Source organism: Ictidomys tridecemlineatus, chromosome 15 (genome assembly GCF_052094955.1).
Source record: "Ictidomys tridecemlineatus isolate mIctTri1 chromosome 15, mIctTri1.hap1, whole genome shotgun sequence".
In the NCBI taxonomy this organism is placed as follows: domain Eukaryota; kingdom Metazoa; phylum Chordata; class Mammalia; order Rodentia; family Sciuridae; genus Ictidomys; species Ictidomys tridecemlineatus.
The window spans coordinates 7,473,237-7,486,518 of record NC_135491.1 but is presented as its reverse complement, the minus strand read 5'-3'; the positions used below and the strand labels follow the sequence as shown (position 1 = coordinate 7,486,518).

The 13,282-nt window shown below is 53.1% G+C and overlaps 2 protein-coding genes and 1 long non-coding RNA gene across 5 annotated transcripts in view; 2 read left to right on the top strand and 1 right to left on the bottom strand.

The window, feature by feature from the left end:
• The window catches only part of Grin2d (glutamate ionotropic receptor NMDA type subunit 2D), a 38,001-nt gene extending 32,736 nt beyond the window's left edge, over window positions 1–5,265 (top strand). For all 3 annotated transcript variants that reach the window (XM_078031732.1, XM_078031730.1, XM_078031731.1), the window contains 3 exons: window positions 2,123–2,310; window positions 2,512–2,744; window positions 2,968–5,265. In XM_078031732.1, coding sequence (XP_077887858.1) covers window positions 2,123–2,310; window positions 2,512–2,744; window positions 2,968–4,296 — 1,750 coding nt within the window. In that variant the 3' untranslated portion in view covers window positions 4,297–5,265. The remainder of the gene's footprint in view (window positions 1–2,122; window positions 2,311–2,511; window positions 2,745–2,967) is intronic.
• LOC144370727 (uncharacterized) lies at window positions 2,103–3,741 on the bottom strand. Its single transcript, XR_013430646.1, has 2 exons — window positions 3,604–3,741; window positions 2,103–2,373 (listed from the first exon to the last, which is right to left on the bottom strand). It is a non-coding gene; the product is annotated as an uncharacterized LOC144370727 (long non-coding RNA).
• Window positions 5,266–6,182: 917 nt separating the features above from the next.
• Window positions 6,183–13,200, top strand: Grwd1 (glutamate rich WD repeat containing 1). The gene is made up of 7 exons (XM_005336628.5): window positions 6,183–6,551; window positions 7,155–7,272; window positions 7,692–7,851; window positions 10,489–10,702; window positions 10,837–10,979; window positions 11,202–11,399; window positions 12,309–13,200. The coding sequence occupies exons 1-7, from the start codon at window positions 6,365–6,367 to the stop codon at window positions 12,624–12,626; spliced, it is 1,338 nt and encodes a 445-aa protein (XP_005336685.1). The 5' UTR covers window positions 6,183–6,364; the 3' UTR covers window positions 12,627–13,200.
• Window positions 13,201–13,282: the final 82 nt, after the last annotated feature.

The following is a 13,282-nucleotide window of genomic DNA, read 5'->3' as shown; positions in this document are numbered from 1 at the left end:
TAAACAAAGAGAAACCTAGAGAGAAATTACAGTTTCCCTGCAAGGCAAAAGCGCCCACAGGCAGTGGCGGTATTTTTCTTGCCTGCATGTCCATTTCTGATGCCAGCAGGGATCTCCTGCCCTTTTGGATCTACAGGAAACTAACCCAGACCCCACTCTCCAGCCTCGGGACTGGACAGTGATTGCTCTCCCCGAGACCCTGCTAATTCTCAAACTCTGTGTTCTTTGCTCCACCCCAACTCTGCTTCTGCTCTGTCCATTCAATTTGGGGCAGCTGCTCCCAGTCTGTTTCCCCTGTCCGGGTCGGGGGCATGGACTAATTCAGCCTTTTTTCCTCATTCCCACACACTTCAGGCATTTATGTGTGACCATGTTAGTATGCCATCAGAGCTTTTCTGAGTTTTTGGTCACAGGGATTTACACCAGCTGATAGGCTAAGGGTTCTGGTAGAAAGCCTGCCTAACTGTGTGTGTGTGTGTGTGTGTGTGTGTGTGTGTATACTCAGAGGCCCCAGGTTCAACCCCCAGCACCACTGAAAACAGAAAAAACAGGCTAGCAATTCAAAAGTCAAGGATAAGCATTCTTCCCTGGAAGATCCTTTCCTTTCTCTGCAACCCGGGCTCCAGGCTTGTGTCATTGCCTACCTTGTACTCCCTGGGCCCTTACACTCTCCAACACTGTTTCATTTTAAATTAAATAAACTTAAAATTCCATCTTTTCATCCCACTGGCCACACTTCAGGTGCTGAAGAGGTATATGTGGCTAGTGGCTGCCCTATCGGGCAGTCACACTGGAATATCCCAAAACGGCAGACGGTTCTTTCGGACAATGCTAGGCTAGACAGACGGGTACTTCCCTCTCAGGACTTGTCTGGTGTCTGCAGAGGAAATGACCAGAATTTCACCCCACTGCCTGTCGTTAAAAAATAAATAAATATGAGGTCATATTCTAAATGGAATTCCAGGGCTAGTTTTGTGTTAATACATCCTGGATGCCTTCATTGGACAGATCATAAACATTTATCTGATATCACAGAATTGTTACAAAGTGTTCCCTGGCCTGGACTCATTTATTCACTCATTCATTTATTCTGATGATATTTATCAGCTGCCTTGTATGTGTCAGGAACTGTGCCCTGGCCATGTGGGAATGAGACCAACTGGGACCCTGCTCCCTGGGGCTTCAGTCTCCTGGGAGAGGTTGAGATGAGTTCAGTAATCATGGAGATTAGTACAGACTGGCCACAGTTGTGGAAGAATGATGCTTGGTGTGGGCCACAGTGTCTCATCCATGAGAACCAATCCCATACCCCTGCTTCTCATCCCCCCAAGTTTTAGAAAATAGGGCCTGGGGGGAGGACCCAAGTATGTTAAGGTATGTTTCTGGGCCTGTGTTTCCTCATCTGAAAACAAATGGACATCATAGTTTCTATCTCATAGGGATGTTGTGAGGATTAGCTGGATTTCCAGGTTAGATAGATCATGCCTGGTGTAGTCTATGTGCAACATAAGCAGTCATTCACATTATTATTATCATTCTCTCTTTGAAGCCTCAATCTTCCTCTTTAAAGTGCAGGACCCTTTTATTTATGTATTTTAAAATTCTTATTCATTTTATTTTATTGTAAAATACTAGGGGTACTAGGGGTTGAATTCAGGGCCTCACTCATGTTAGACAAGTACTCTATTCCTGATCTACACCCCCAGCCCCTAGAAACATTTTGAAAAATTGGTTTTCTACTTAAAAAAAAAAAAAAAATATATATATATATATATATATATATATATATATATATATATATATATATAATTTTCTCTGGAGGGCTACAGTGAAAATTAAAAACAGTTCATTATTTCATCAAAAGTCACAGTTAACATTTCTCCAGCGCCTCCTTTGCATCAAGCATCATCCAGCCTTTGCAAAAACTCTGGACTGGAGATATTGCAATTATGCCCATTTTACAGAGGTTGAAACTAAAGCACAAGAGAGTTTTGTCTTTGCTCAAGAGCTCCAGGTCGTTAAGATTTGGAGGGACTGGTGGTTAGGGGTGAGAGAGCTTCTGGGCTGGGTCTTGATGGCAAAGGAATGGGACTCACGCTGCCTTCATGCCCCCTGTCCTCAGGAAGCTGGACGCTTTCATTTATGATGCAGCAGTGCTCAACTACATGGCCCGCAAGGATGAGGGCTGCAAGCTTGTCACCATAGGCTCCGGCAAGGTCTTCGCCACCACAGGCTATGGCATCGCCCTGCACAAGGGCTCCCGCTGGAAACGGCCCATCGACCTGGCACTGCTGCAGTTCCTGGGGGATGGTGGGGCTGCCTGCAGGGACTTGCATTTTCACATGGGAGGCGGGAGAATGGGACCCCTGGGACCTGGGGAAGGAGAGATTGGGGACCTTAACACCAGGGTCTGCTAGATGAAGGGCTGGGGGGCGTGGACTCCCATAACAGAGGGGGGAGGATCCTGAGAGGGTGTTCATAGCAGGTGACCTCTGACACCACCTTCCCCAGATGAGATCGAGATGCTGGAGAGGCTGTGGCTCTCTGGGATCTGCCACAATGACAAAATCGAGGTGATGAGCAGTAAGCTGGACATCGACAACATGGCGGGTGTCTTCTACATGCTCCTAGTGGCCATGGGCCTCTCCCTGCTGGTCTTCGCCTGGGAACACCTGGTCTACTGGCGCCTGAGGCACTGTCTGGGGCCCACCCACCGCATGGACTTCCTGTTGGCCTTCTCCAGGGTATGTAGCGGGAGGAGACCCGCAGAGACAGGGAGGTACCGGCAGAGTTGAGGAAGGAAGGGAAGAACGTGGTGACGCATGCGTAGATGTGGGGAGAAAGAGGCAGGGACTAACGGTGGTGGAAGGGTCCCAGGCGGAGGCCTGGAGAGGAGGGAAGCACCCCCAAGGGAGGGCAGATGTCCTTGCATCCTGCGCTGACCCCATTCTCTCACCCGCCACACAGGGCATGTACAGCTGCTGCAGCGCCGAGGCCGCTCCTCCGCCAGCCAAGCCCCCTCCGCCTCCTCAGCCTCTGCCCAGCCCCGCGTACCCCACTGCGCGGCAGGCTCCGGGCCCCGCGCCATTCGTGCCCCGAGAGCGCGCTGCCGTGGATCGCTGGCGCCGGGCCAAGGGCGCAGGGCCGCCAGGAGGCGTGGGCCTGGCCGACGGCTTCCACCGTTACTACGGCCCCATCGAACCACAGGGCCTAGGCTTGAGCGAGGCGCGCTCCGCGCCCCGGGGTGCGGCCGGGCGCCCGATGTCCCCTCCCGCTGCGCAGCCCCCACAGAAGCCACCGCCCTCCTACTTTGCCATCGTGCGCGACAAGGACCCGGCCGAGCCACCCCCGGGCTCCTTCCCTGGCTTCCCGTCGCCGCCCGCGCCCCCCGCCGCCGCGGCCACCGGCGTCGGGCCACCGCTCTGCCGCCTGGCCTTCGAGGACGAGAGCCCGCCGGCGCCGGCGCGCTGGCCGCGTTCTGACCCCGAGAGCCAGCCCCTGCTGGGGCCTGGCGCGGGCGGCACCGGGGGAGCCGGGGGTGCGGCGGGCGGGGCCCCAGCCGCACCGCCCCCGTGTCGCGCTGCGCCGCCCCCCTGCCCTTACCTAGACCTCGAGCCATCGCCGTCGGACTCGGAGGACTCGGAGAGCCTGGGCGGCGCATCGCTGGGCGGCTTGGAGCCGTGGTGGTTTGCCGACTTCCCTTATCCCTACGCCGAACGTCTGGGGCCGCCACCCGGCCGCTACTGGTCGGTCGATAAGCTTGGGGGCTGGCGCGCCGGCAGCTGGGACTACCTGCCCCCACGCAGCGGTCCAGCTGCCTGGCACTGTCGCCACTGCGCCAGCCTGGAGCTGCTGCCGCCGCCGCGCCATCTCAGCTGCTCGCACGACGGCCTGGACGGCGGTTGGTGGGCGCCGCCACCTCCGCCTTGGGCCGCTGGGCCCCCGCCACGGCGCCGGGCCCGCTGCGGATGCCCGCGGCCGCACCCTCACCGCCCGCGGGCCTCTCACCGAGCGCCAGCCCCCGCGCCACATCACCATCGGCACCGGCGCACCGCGGGGGGCTGGGACCTCCCTCCACCCGGGCCCACCTCGCGCTCACTCGAGGACCTCAGTTCCTGTCCCCGCGCGGCCCCCGCGCGTAGGCTCACGGGGCCCTCCCGCCACGCGCGCCGGTGCCCGCACGCCGCGCACTGGGGGCCACCGCTGCCCGCTGCGCCTCACCGGAGACACCGGGGCGGGGATCTGGGCACCCGCAGGGGCTCGGCGCACTTCTCCAGCCTCGAGTCCGAAGTATGACGCGGCCCAGGGGGCCCCACTGCCCCCTCGGTCAGCGCAGGCCACGGCCCGAGGGGGCGCGCTCAAGAGACAGGACCCGCGTGGGTTGGGAAGGAAGGAATGGAACTGACCGTACCCCGCCTGGAGTAGCGCCCCCTTGCATTGGGGGAACCACGAGCCAGAGGGGATTTGGTTGCCCAGATCTCACCCAGCCTGAGAGCGAGGGAGCGGGAGGGGGCGGGGGGTCATGGAACCCACCCGACTTTTTTTAAAACCCGACAAGGGCTTTTTAATGTCACCAGATGGGGCGGGAGGTGGGGGGGGTCACTCCACGCCCGCGCCCCGCCCCCACGCCCGGGGCCGTGGTCCCCACATCACTGTGCAGCTCCCCGGCCCAGCCACGCCTCCGGGGAAGCCCGTTTTTAACCTTTCATCCATCGGGACTCAAAACTGTGAGACGCGTTCGCCAAACTGTGACCCCAGACCTTGACCCCGCCACACAGAAACCCCTGACCCCAGACTGTGACTTCCGACACCTAAAATGGTCATCCGACCCCAGACTGTGACCCGAACCCCAGACTGTGCCCCAACCAGACTGTGACCCTTGATGTCAAACCTTGACACCCCACCCCTCCTTGTTTTCCATTCTTTGGCTTTTTCCCTACTTTGACCTACGACCGACCTGTTTCCAACGGAAGCCCCACCTTCCCCTGTCCCTCAGTGATCCCAAACCCCCTCAAGCCCAAACTTCCACCCTTCCCATCTCCCTACCACTCCAAGTGTCACCAACCACATCCTCTCTAAACCCAACCCTTGTGATCCTTCAGTGATGACCCAGCAGACCCCCCACCAAAGCCTCCTCTTCCCAGATCTCCAGCAGGGTCTGGGGCTGGGTTGTGGAGGGGAGGATCTTCACACTTCACCACCAACCTTCCTTCCACGCTCCTGTTCCACATCGCAGTGTTTGGAATAAACCATGTTTTTATGCCACCTCAGTCCAAGCCTGAGCTCTGTATCTGTCCCTTAGTCCCCCTTAACTTCTCTGGAGAAAACAAACTGAGAAATGTCCCACAGGGGAAGAGGAGACAGAATCAGAACAGACTCTGAAGGGACGTGGAGAAAAACCCAGGGAAAGGAGGTGGGAAAAGAACCGAGGAGAAAGAGGTCGACAGTGGGCTAGGGCAGAGAGAGCCCTCAAAAGAGTGGTGAGAAAAATCCGGTATAGAGAAACATTTCAGGATCAAACTCAGGGTCCCATTTCCTATGGCCACAAGCAACAAGGCTTGCTAGATTCATAATGCCCTGCTCAGGCAAGCACGGAGAGTCTTTATCACATCCAGCCAATCCCCACCCTTGGATGCCCTTAATCTCACCAATGAGAATCTATTTCTAACATTTCATTACGCCAATTAACCAAACTGCTGGTACCGATAGGCGATAAAGAGAGCCAACGCACTGTAATAGCTGCCTCCAGAGGGTGGACTTTCTGAGTAAGTGCTCGCTGACCAGAGCTGCAGTGTAAATGCCTGGTTAGGCAATTGACTGTCCCTAGAGGGTAGATTTAACCGACTAACTTACACATAATATCCAGCCTGTCTACACTAGAGACTTTTGAAATAAATTACAGCCATCATAACGGGGAGAGAAGAAGAAACCGGCTTTATGGGTCCTCAGGGAGCAGAAACTCAGTCACCCTGCCAGTAAGTGCTCGAGTTTGCATAGATGAATAATTAATTAAGTGGAAAGACAGCCCTGGGAATGAAAGGTGGAAGATGGAGGCGGGTTCGGAACTCTAGTAAATGGGGGTTGGGGGGCGGCCTCCTGTAAAACTACAACTCCCACGAGCCTTTGCCATCGCCACGGGAAAGGCGCCCTAGGTCACGCGGAACACAGTTTTTCCTTAGCCGCTGAGTCCTCTCCTGGGGCTCGGACTCTGCGTGTTAGTTATGGGTCTCTCAAGGCTCCGCTCCCTCTAATTGGTGGTCCGCGAGGTTTCCAGGGCAACCGCGCAGTGGGCGGATCTTAGAAGGTAGAAGCGAGACCCGGAAGTGACGCTCTTACCTCGCGACGGCCGCGAGAAGGGTGGAAGATGGCTGCGCGCAAGGGAAGGCGTCGCACGTGTGAGACTGGGGAACCCATGGAGGCCGAATCCCGGGACGCAGGTTCTGAGGGACCGCCCCAGGTCTACCTGCCCGGCCGTGGACCGCCGCTGCGCGAAGGAGAGGAGCTGGTCATGGATGAGGAGGCTTATGTGCTGTACCACCGTGCGCAGACTGGTAGGACTGAGGGCTCGGACTCCTGGGTCTTGAGGAAGGGACTGTTCCTGAGCATTAAACTTAAAAGAGGGCTGGGGTTGTGGCTCAGCGGTAGAACGCTTGCCTAGCATGTGTGACGCCATAGGTTCGATTCTCAGCTCCACATACAAATAAGTAAAAGAATTCATCAACAACTAATAAAAATATTTTTTAAAAAAGGGGGCTGGGGAGATAGCTCATTTGGTAGAGTGCTTGCCTTGCATGCACAAGTCCCCAGGTTCGAACTTCAGCACCACAAAAAAAAAAAAAAAAAACCTAGAATAGATGTCCAGAAAAAGAAAGCTGGTCGAGAGGCTGAGACAGGAAGACCGCCAATTCAAAGCCAGCGTCAGCAACCGTGCTAAACAACTCAATGAGACCCTGTCTCTAAATAAAATACAAAAAATAGGCTGGGGATGTGGCTTAGTGGGTGAGTGCTCTTGAGTTCAATCCCTGGTACAAAAAAAAAAAAAAAAGAAAGTAAGCTGGGTTTAGGAGAGGTTATGTCACACAGGAGATGGTTGGTCCCTGAGGAAGGTGGAGGCTGAGATTGTCCCATCCTAAATCCTTTCTTTCTATCCCTAGGTGCCCCCTGTCTCAGCTTCGACATAGTCCAAGATCACCTGGGAGACAACCGGACAGAGCTTCCTCTTACACTTTACCTGTGTGCGGGGACCCAGGCGGAGACTTCCCAGAGCAACAGGTGAGTGAGATCCTTGGCTTTGTTTCCTGGGAGCAAGGGTCTGAGCTTCCACATACAGCTTCCTTCCTCAGGACCAAGGAGTTAGGGTTTCTGCCTCACTGGGACCCAAGAGTCTTGAGTTTCCAGCTTCCTTTTTGCCCTCTTTGTTTTGTTTTTGTTTGTTTGTTTGTTTGTTTGTTTTTGTACCAGGGATTGAACCCGGAGTCACTTAACCACTGAGCCACATCCCAGCCTTTTTTTTTTTCTTCATCTTATTTAGAGACAGGGTTTCACTGAATTGCTGAGACTGGCTTTCAATTCATGATCCCCCTGCCTCACCCTCCCTGTTGGCATGACAGGCTTCCAGCCCTTTGCTGTAATTCTTGACATTCACTAACATCTTGATATTGACTGCCTGACTCATCCCATACCTCCTCCAGACTGATGATACTTCGAATGCACAATCTGCATGGGACTAAATCCCCATCCTCAGAGGACAGTGATGATGAGGAGGAGGAAGATGAAGAGGATGAAGAAGAGCGGAAGCCTCAGCTGGAGCTGGCCATGGTACCTCACTATGGTGGCATCAACCGAGTTCGGGTAAGGATAGTCCCAGTAATCTACTTTGCGTTCTCTGAGGATGTCAAACCCCACCATGTGCACAGATTTTTTGGGCACCTCCTCATGCCCTTCAACTTTTAGAAAAGTACTTGGCGTGTGACTCTGTAATTGTCATGTGCTAGGTATTGTTTTATATTATGGTATTATTTATTATATCTTTTGCTTTCCTTATATGTAAAATGGTAAGAATTATAAAAATTTAGCCTATTGAACTGATGTGAGGATAAAATGAAATAATGTATAGTGCCCTGGAAGAGCATCTGTTTTTAATGTGTGATATTTTTTGTTAAGTGATTACCTAGATGTGGTTTTGGGATTTAGAAGTTTGTTTGCTTCACCGTTAAAAATCTTGTGATCAGGGCTGGGGATGTGGCTCGAGTGGTAGCACGCTCGCCTGGCATGCGTGCGGCCCGGGCCGATCCTCAGCACCACATACCAACAAAGATGTTGTGTCCACCGAGAACTAAAAAATAAATATTTTAAAAAAAAATTCTCTCTCTCTCCCCCTATCTCTCTCTCTCTTTTTTTTTTAAAGAGAGAGTGAGAGAGGAGGGAGGGAGAGAGAGAGAATATTTTTAATATTTATTTTTTTGTTCTCGGCGGACACAACATCTTTGTTGGTATGTGGTGCTGAGGATCGAACCCGGGCCGCACGCATGCCAGGCGAGCGCGCTACCGCTTGAGCCACATCCCCAGCCCTCTCTCTCTCTTAAAAAAAAAAAAAAAAATCTTGTGATCAAATAGGTGCACAAATAAAAGGAGATAGTACACTATGAAGAGTACTTAGAACAGTATCAACCCATAACTTGTCCTGTGTGTTTCCAGTAAGTTATTGCTGTGCTTCAGGTACTATCCTAAATGTTGAATTTTTTTTTTTTTTTTTTTTTAATGGGTAAGCTAAGTTTTCTAGTACACTCTAACAACGTTAAACACCTTTTGCAACTTCTTCCCTCCTACCTCCCTCAACCCATAAATGTTGAGCATCTCTGGCCCTGTGAACTTATATGCCAGTGGGGAAAGGAATAAGAAGAAATTGATACCTGTGTAGTTTGTCATAAGGTGCTAAGTTTTGTGGAGAAGAATTTCAGTTAAGCAGGATAAGGGGGGTAGTGTTTCTGGCATAGCGTTGCTATTTTAAAGAGCACAATTAAGAGCATTTAATGAGCAGGTACCCTTTGAATAGACCCCCAGGAAGTAAAGGAGTGAGCCCATGATGTCTGTTACAACGGATTTGCAAGCAGAATTTGCAGTAGAGTGTCAGCAGGAGAGGCCGAGAGAACAGGTTGGGAGTGTGCTTTTTTAGTGTAGCCTGCGTGAGTATTCGATATGAGAAAGAAGAAGCCAGGGGTCCTGAAGCTTTGGGCCTGGGATGGAGAGCACTTGGGGGAGTAGGCTGCAGTTGGTGGAAAAGGAAAGAGGTCAGGGTTAGGGGGTGCTGGAAATCAGGTGCAAAAGGACTTGGTTTTGTCATGTTTGATAGCTTTGGGGAGACCAGGATATCTGGAATAGAGTGGTTGGGAGATGGTTTGAAGATCTGGGAGAAGGGGCACAGAGGATAAAGATGGTTTAGGCCATTAATAGGACTTGGATTTCAGGCTGGGCACAGGGGCACATACCTGTAATCCCAGTAACTCTGGAGGGTGAGATAGAAGGATGGTTTGAAGTCAGTCTTGGCAACTTAATGAGGCTCTTTCTCAAAATAACAAGGGCTAGAAGTATAGCTCTGGTAGAGCAGGCCTGGATTCAATCCCTAGTACCACCCCAATGATTAAAAAAAAAAAAAAGAAAAAGAGGACTTAGGCTTCTACTTGGGAAAAATTAGAAACCATTGGAGGCTTAGAGCAGAGAATGACAGAATCTCACATTTGTTTTAAAAGGCTCCCCCTGACTGTTGTAGAATCTAAAGGTTGAGGGCTAGAGAAAGCTGTTAGAGTAATTTAAGGGAAAGATGAAATCACTAGAGAGTGAGTGTCAAGAGAACAGGTTGGGAGTGTGCTTTTTTAGTGTAGCCAGTATGAGTATTGGATATGAGAAAGAAGAAACCAGGAGTCCTGAAGCTTTGGGCCTGAGATGGAGAGCACTTGGGGGAGTAGGCTGCAGCTGGTGGAAGAGGAAAGAGGTCAGGGTTAGGGGGTGCTGGAAGCCTTGAGGCTGGATGATATCTCCCAGTGAGCAAAGACACAGGGTCAAAATGATCTGAGGACTGACCCCTGTGATCCCTCAGCATTGGGAAGATGAAGAAGAACGGAAGCCTCAGCTGGAGCTGGCCATGGTGCCTCACGGTGGCAGCATCAACCTAGTTTGGGTCCATTGTGGCCCCAGCAGAGTCTGATCGCGCTCCTAGAGCGGGTGGGAGTTAGCCAGCCACAATTCCCAGGTGTCTCAGAGCTTTGTGCTCTCACCCACACTACCTACCTCTGCTATAGTCTGGGGAGTTGATCCAGTTACAAACTGGTCTTGCAGGTTGTGATCTCTTTCCCACAAAAGTTTTGGGGAGTTAGTAGTGCCAACCCTGGGGTATCTGGGGAACTGTAGTTCTGAATCTCAGGGCTGCTGGAAGCCTGTGGTCCCACCCTGAGCCTCCTATTCTCTATTTCATGCACCCCTCTCCCGCAGGTATCGTGGCTGGGTGAAGAACCTGTGGCTGGAGTGTGGTCAGAGAAGGGCCAGGTGGAGGTATTTGCACTGCGGCGGCTTCTGCAGGTAGTAGATGACCCCCAGGCCATGGCAGTCTTCCTCCGGGATGAGCAGGCCCGAGTGAAGCCTATCTTTACCTTTGCTGGCCACATGGGTGAGGGCTTTGCCCTGGACTGGTCTTCCCGGGTACCTGGTGAGTCCTGGGGTTTTCACATGGTTTGGGGAGGTGTGAGGGAACAAGGTCCACAGCAGGAGGGGGTAGTTAGACTTCAATGAGGGCAGGGAGCTGTGGACAGGTGGGGTGAGGTAGTTTCCTGACTCCCCTAGGTCGCTTGCTGACTGGTGACTGTCAGAAGAATATTCACCTCTGGACACCTTCAGATGGTGGTTCCTGGCATGTGGACCAGCGGCCATTTGTGGGCCACACACGCTCCGTGGAGGACCTGCAATGGTCCCCAACTGAGGATACGGTGAGGGAGGACTTGGGGGCTTAGATGCCTGGGATGATATGGGGCAGGATAGGGACCTGGAGTCCTTGGGAGGAGGGGACTGAACTGGGGTCTGAGAGATTCTGTTTGTAGGCTAAGCCCTAATCAGGGGCGTATGGAAAGACAGTAGCTGGTAGATGAGTTCCTGTCTTCAGGAAGGGTTGGAGGTACATATGAGCACTCAGAATTATTCTACTTGTTCAGGTGTTTGCCTCCTGCTCCGCTGATGCCTCCATTCGCATTTGGGACATCCGGGCTGCCCCTGGCAAGGCCTGCATGCTCACCACAGCCAGTGCCCATGATGGGGATGTCAACGTCATCAGCTGGAGTCGCCGGGAGCCCTTTCTGCTCAGTGGTGGGGATGATGGGGCCCTCAAGGTCTGGGACCTGCGGCAGTTCAAGGTATTTTCCCAGAAATCACCAGGATCTGTAGGTTTTTCCCTCCTAAAATAGTCCAGTCCAGCCTCTTTTGGCGGGGTACAGGATGTACCAGATTGAACCCAGCAGCGCTTAACCACTGAGCCACATCCCCAGCCCATCTTTTTATTTTTTACTTAGAGACACAGTCTCACCAAGTTCCCGAGGCTGGCTTTCAGGAGTTGTGGGTTGTGTTTTAGTAGATTTTACAGCATTGGCCAAGTAAGAATTGGGGTCCGCCTCACTCATTGCAGGAGAGGAAACTGGGCAATGAAAGGACAGGAGCAGAAGTGATGTCACAGCTAAGTAAGCGTTGACTTTGTAGATCTAAGAGGCCCCCTAGGCAGGAGAAACCGCAGCATCTGATGTCCCTCTAGATGGAGCCAGGGTGTCACCTGTCTGTCCTTCCTGCACCACCACATCGTAATTCTTTTTCCCCTTCAACTTAATCAACTCTGTAGAATCACTCTAGGGAAGCTTCCAGGCCAGCGGGCCCAGAGCCATTAATGGACCAGTCCCAGCTAGTGAGATGCCCGTTCCAGTAGCACCTCTGCCCAACACAGGTGCTGTCATCCTTTGATGACTGCCTGGAGCTTTGGAGAGCTGTGCTACTACCCTATTGAGGCCTTGGCCTTGACCAGTGAGGACACACTAGGAAACACCCCTCCTTTATGGGAAGGGAAAATGAGGCAGTCGAAGGGTGGGCAGGGGCGGTGCTCTGGTATCCCAGAGCTGAGAAATGCTTTGCAGATGAAGCCACAGCCCCTGGGACTGCTGCTGTCCTTTGTGCCATCTACCTTTTGTAGGCTTGGGGCTTAAGGGTAAACAGCGTGTGTGAACTCTGATGCTCAGGCTGAAGTGTTCAAAGCCCTTGACTCCCATCTTTTCTCGCAGTCTGGCTCCCCGGTGGCCACTTTCAAGCAGCATGTGGCCCCTGTGACCTCTGTTGAGTGGCACCCCCAGGACAGCGGGGTCTTCGCAGCCTCAGGTGCAGACAACCAGATCACACAGTGGGACCTGGCTGTGGAGCGGGACCCTGAGGCAGGCGACGTGGAGGCTGACCCTGGGCTGGCGTCCCTCCCGCAGCAGCTGCTGTTCGTACACCAGGGTGAGACAGACCTGAAGGAGCTGCACTGGCACCCGCAGTGCCCGGGGGTCCTGGTCAGCACCGCTCTGTCTGGCTTCACCGTATTCCGCACCATCAGCGTCTGAGGCAACCCCACGGCCTCCAGCCCTGCCTTTTACCTGGGAACTGAAGCTGAAGTTGGTTTGCCTGGAAGGGGTTCATTCAGGTCTCTTGAGTAGCCTCTCAAAAGAAGGGCTTAGTTTAACTGGCCCATGGAGAGCAGAAAAGATGGATTCCGCTCCCTTGAAGGACTTGGTTTGACCCTGGCTCTGTGAAGCCATGCCATCAAAGATGATTCCAGCAAAGACCTCCACCAGTCAGAGCACTTGATTAGCCAACTATGGCTTGAATATGGAATTCTTGTCAGCTTTGTCACCTGGCTTGACCCTTTGACCTCTGCCCCAGGACCTAGTTTTGACTATTGGTCTCCCCCAGGGACTTCAAGGGCTTTACCTTGGCTGGACCAACTTTGAGGTATGGGCTCCTCTGGTGGAATTTGGTTCTGCACCTTGTCTTTACCTTGTCTTCCAGCCAGCTGGGTTTGGCCAGGAATTTCCAGTGAGGGGGTCTGTAGGGAGCCCTCTCCTCCCTGAGCTGAGGGCTGGTACTGTTGGGGGAGGAAGATCAAAGAGGCAATAAAGGACCCAAATGAGGACTGAAGTGCTGTTGAGAATCTGATCCTTCCAATCCCATACCTGTGAGGAGACTGAAGTGGCTGGAGAGGCCAAAGGTGGCAGCCAGT

What these genes read in the sequence shown, in the direction of transcription:
- Grwd1 (XM_005336628.5), top strand. Translation starts at nt 6,365, where the DNA reads ATGGCTGCGCGCAAGGGAAGGCGTCGCACGTGTGAGACTGGGGAACCC. An exon ending in GTACCACCGTGCGCAGACTG is followed by an intron (nt 6,552 to 7,154) that starts GTAGGACTGAGG and finishes TTCTATCCCTAG; the next exon opens with GTGCCCCCTGTCTCAGCTTC. An exon ending in GGTCCCCAACTGAGGATACG is followed by an intron (nt 10,980 to 11,201) that starts GTGAGGGAGGAC and finishes CTACTTGTTCAG; the next exon opens with GTGTTTGCCTCCTGCTCCGC.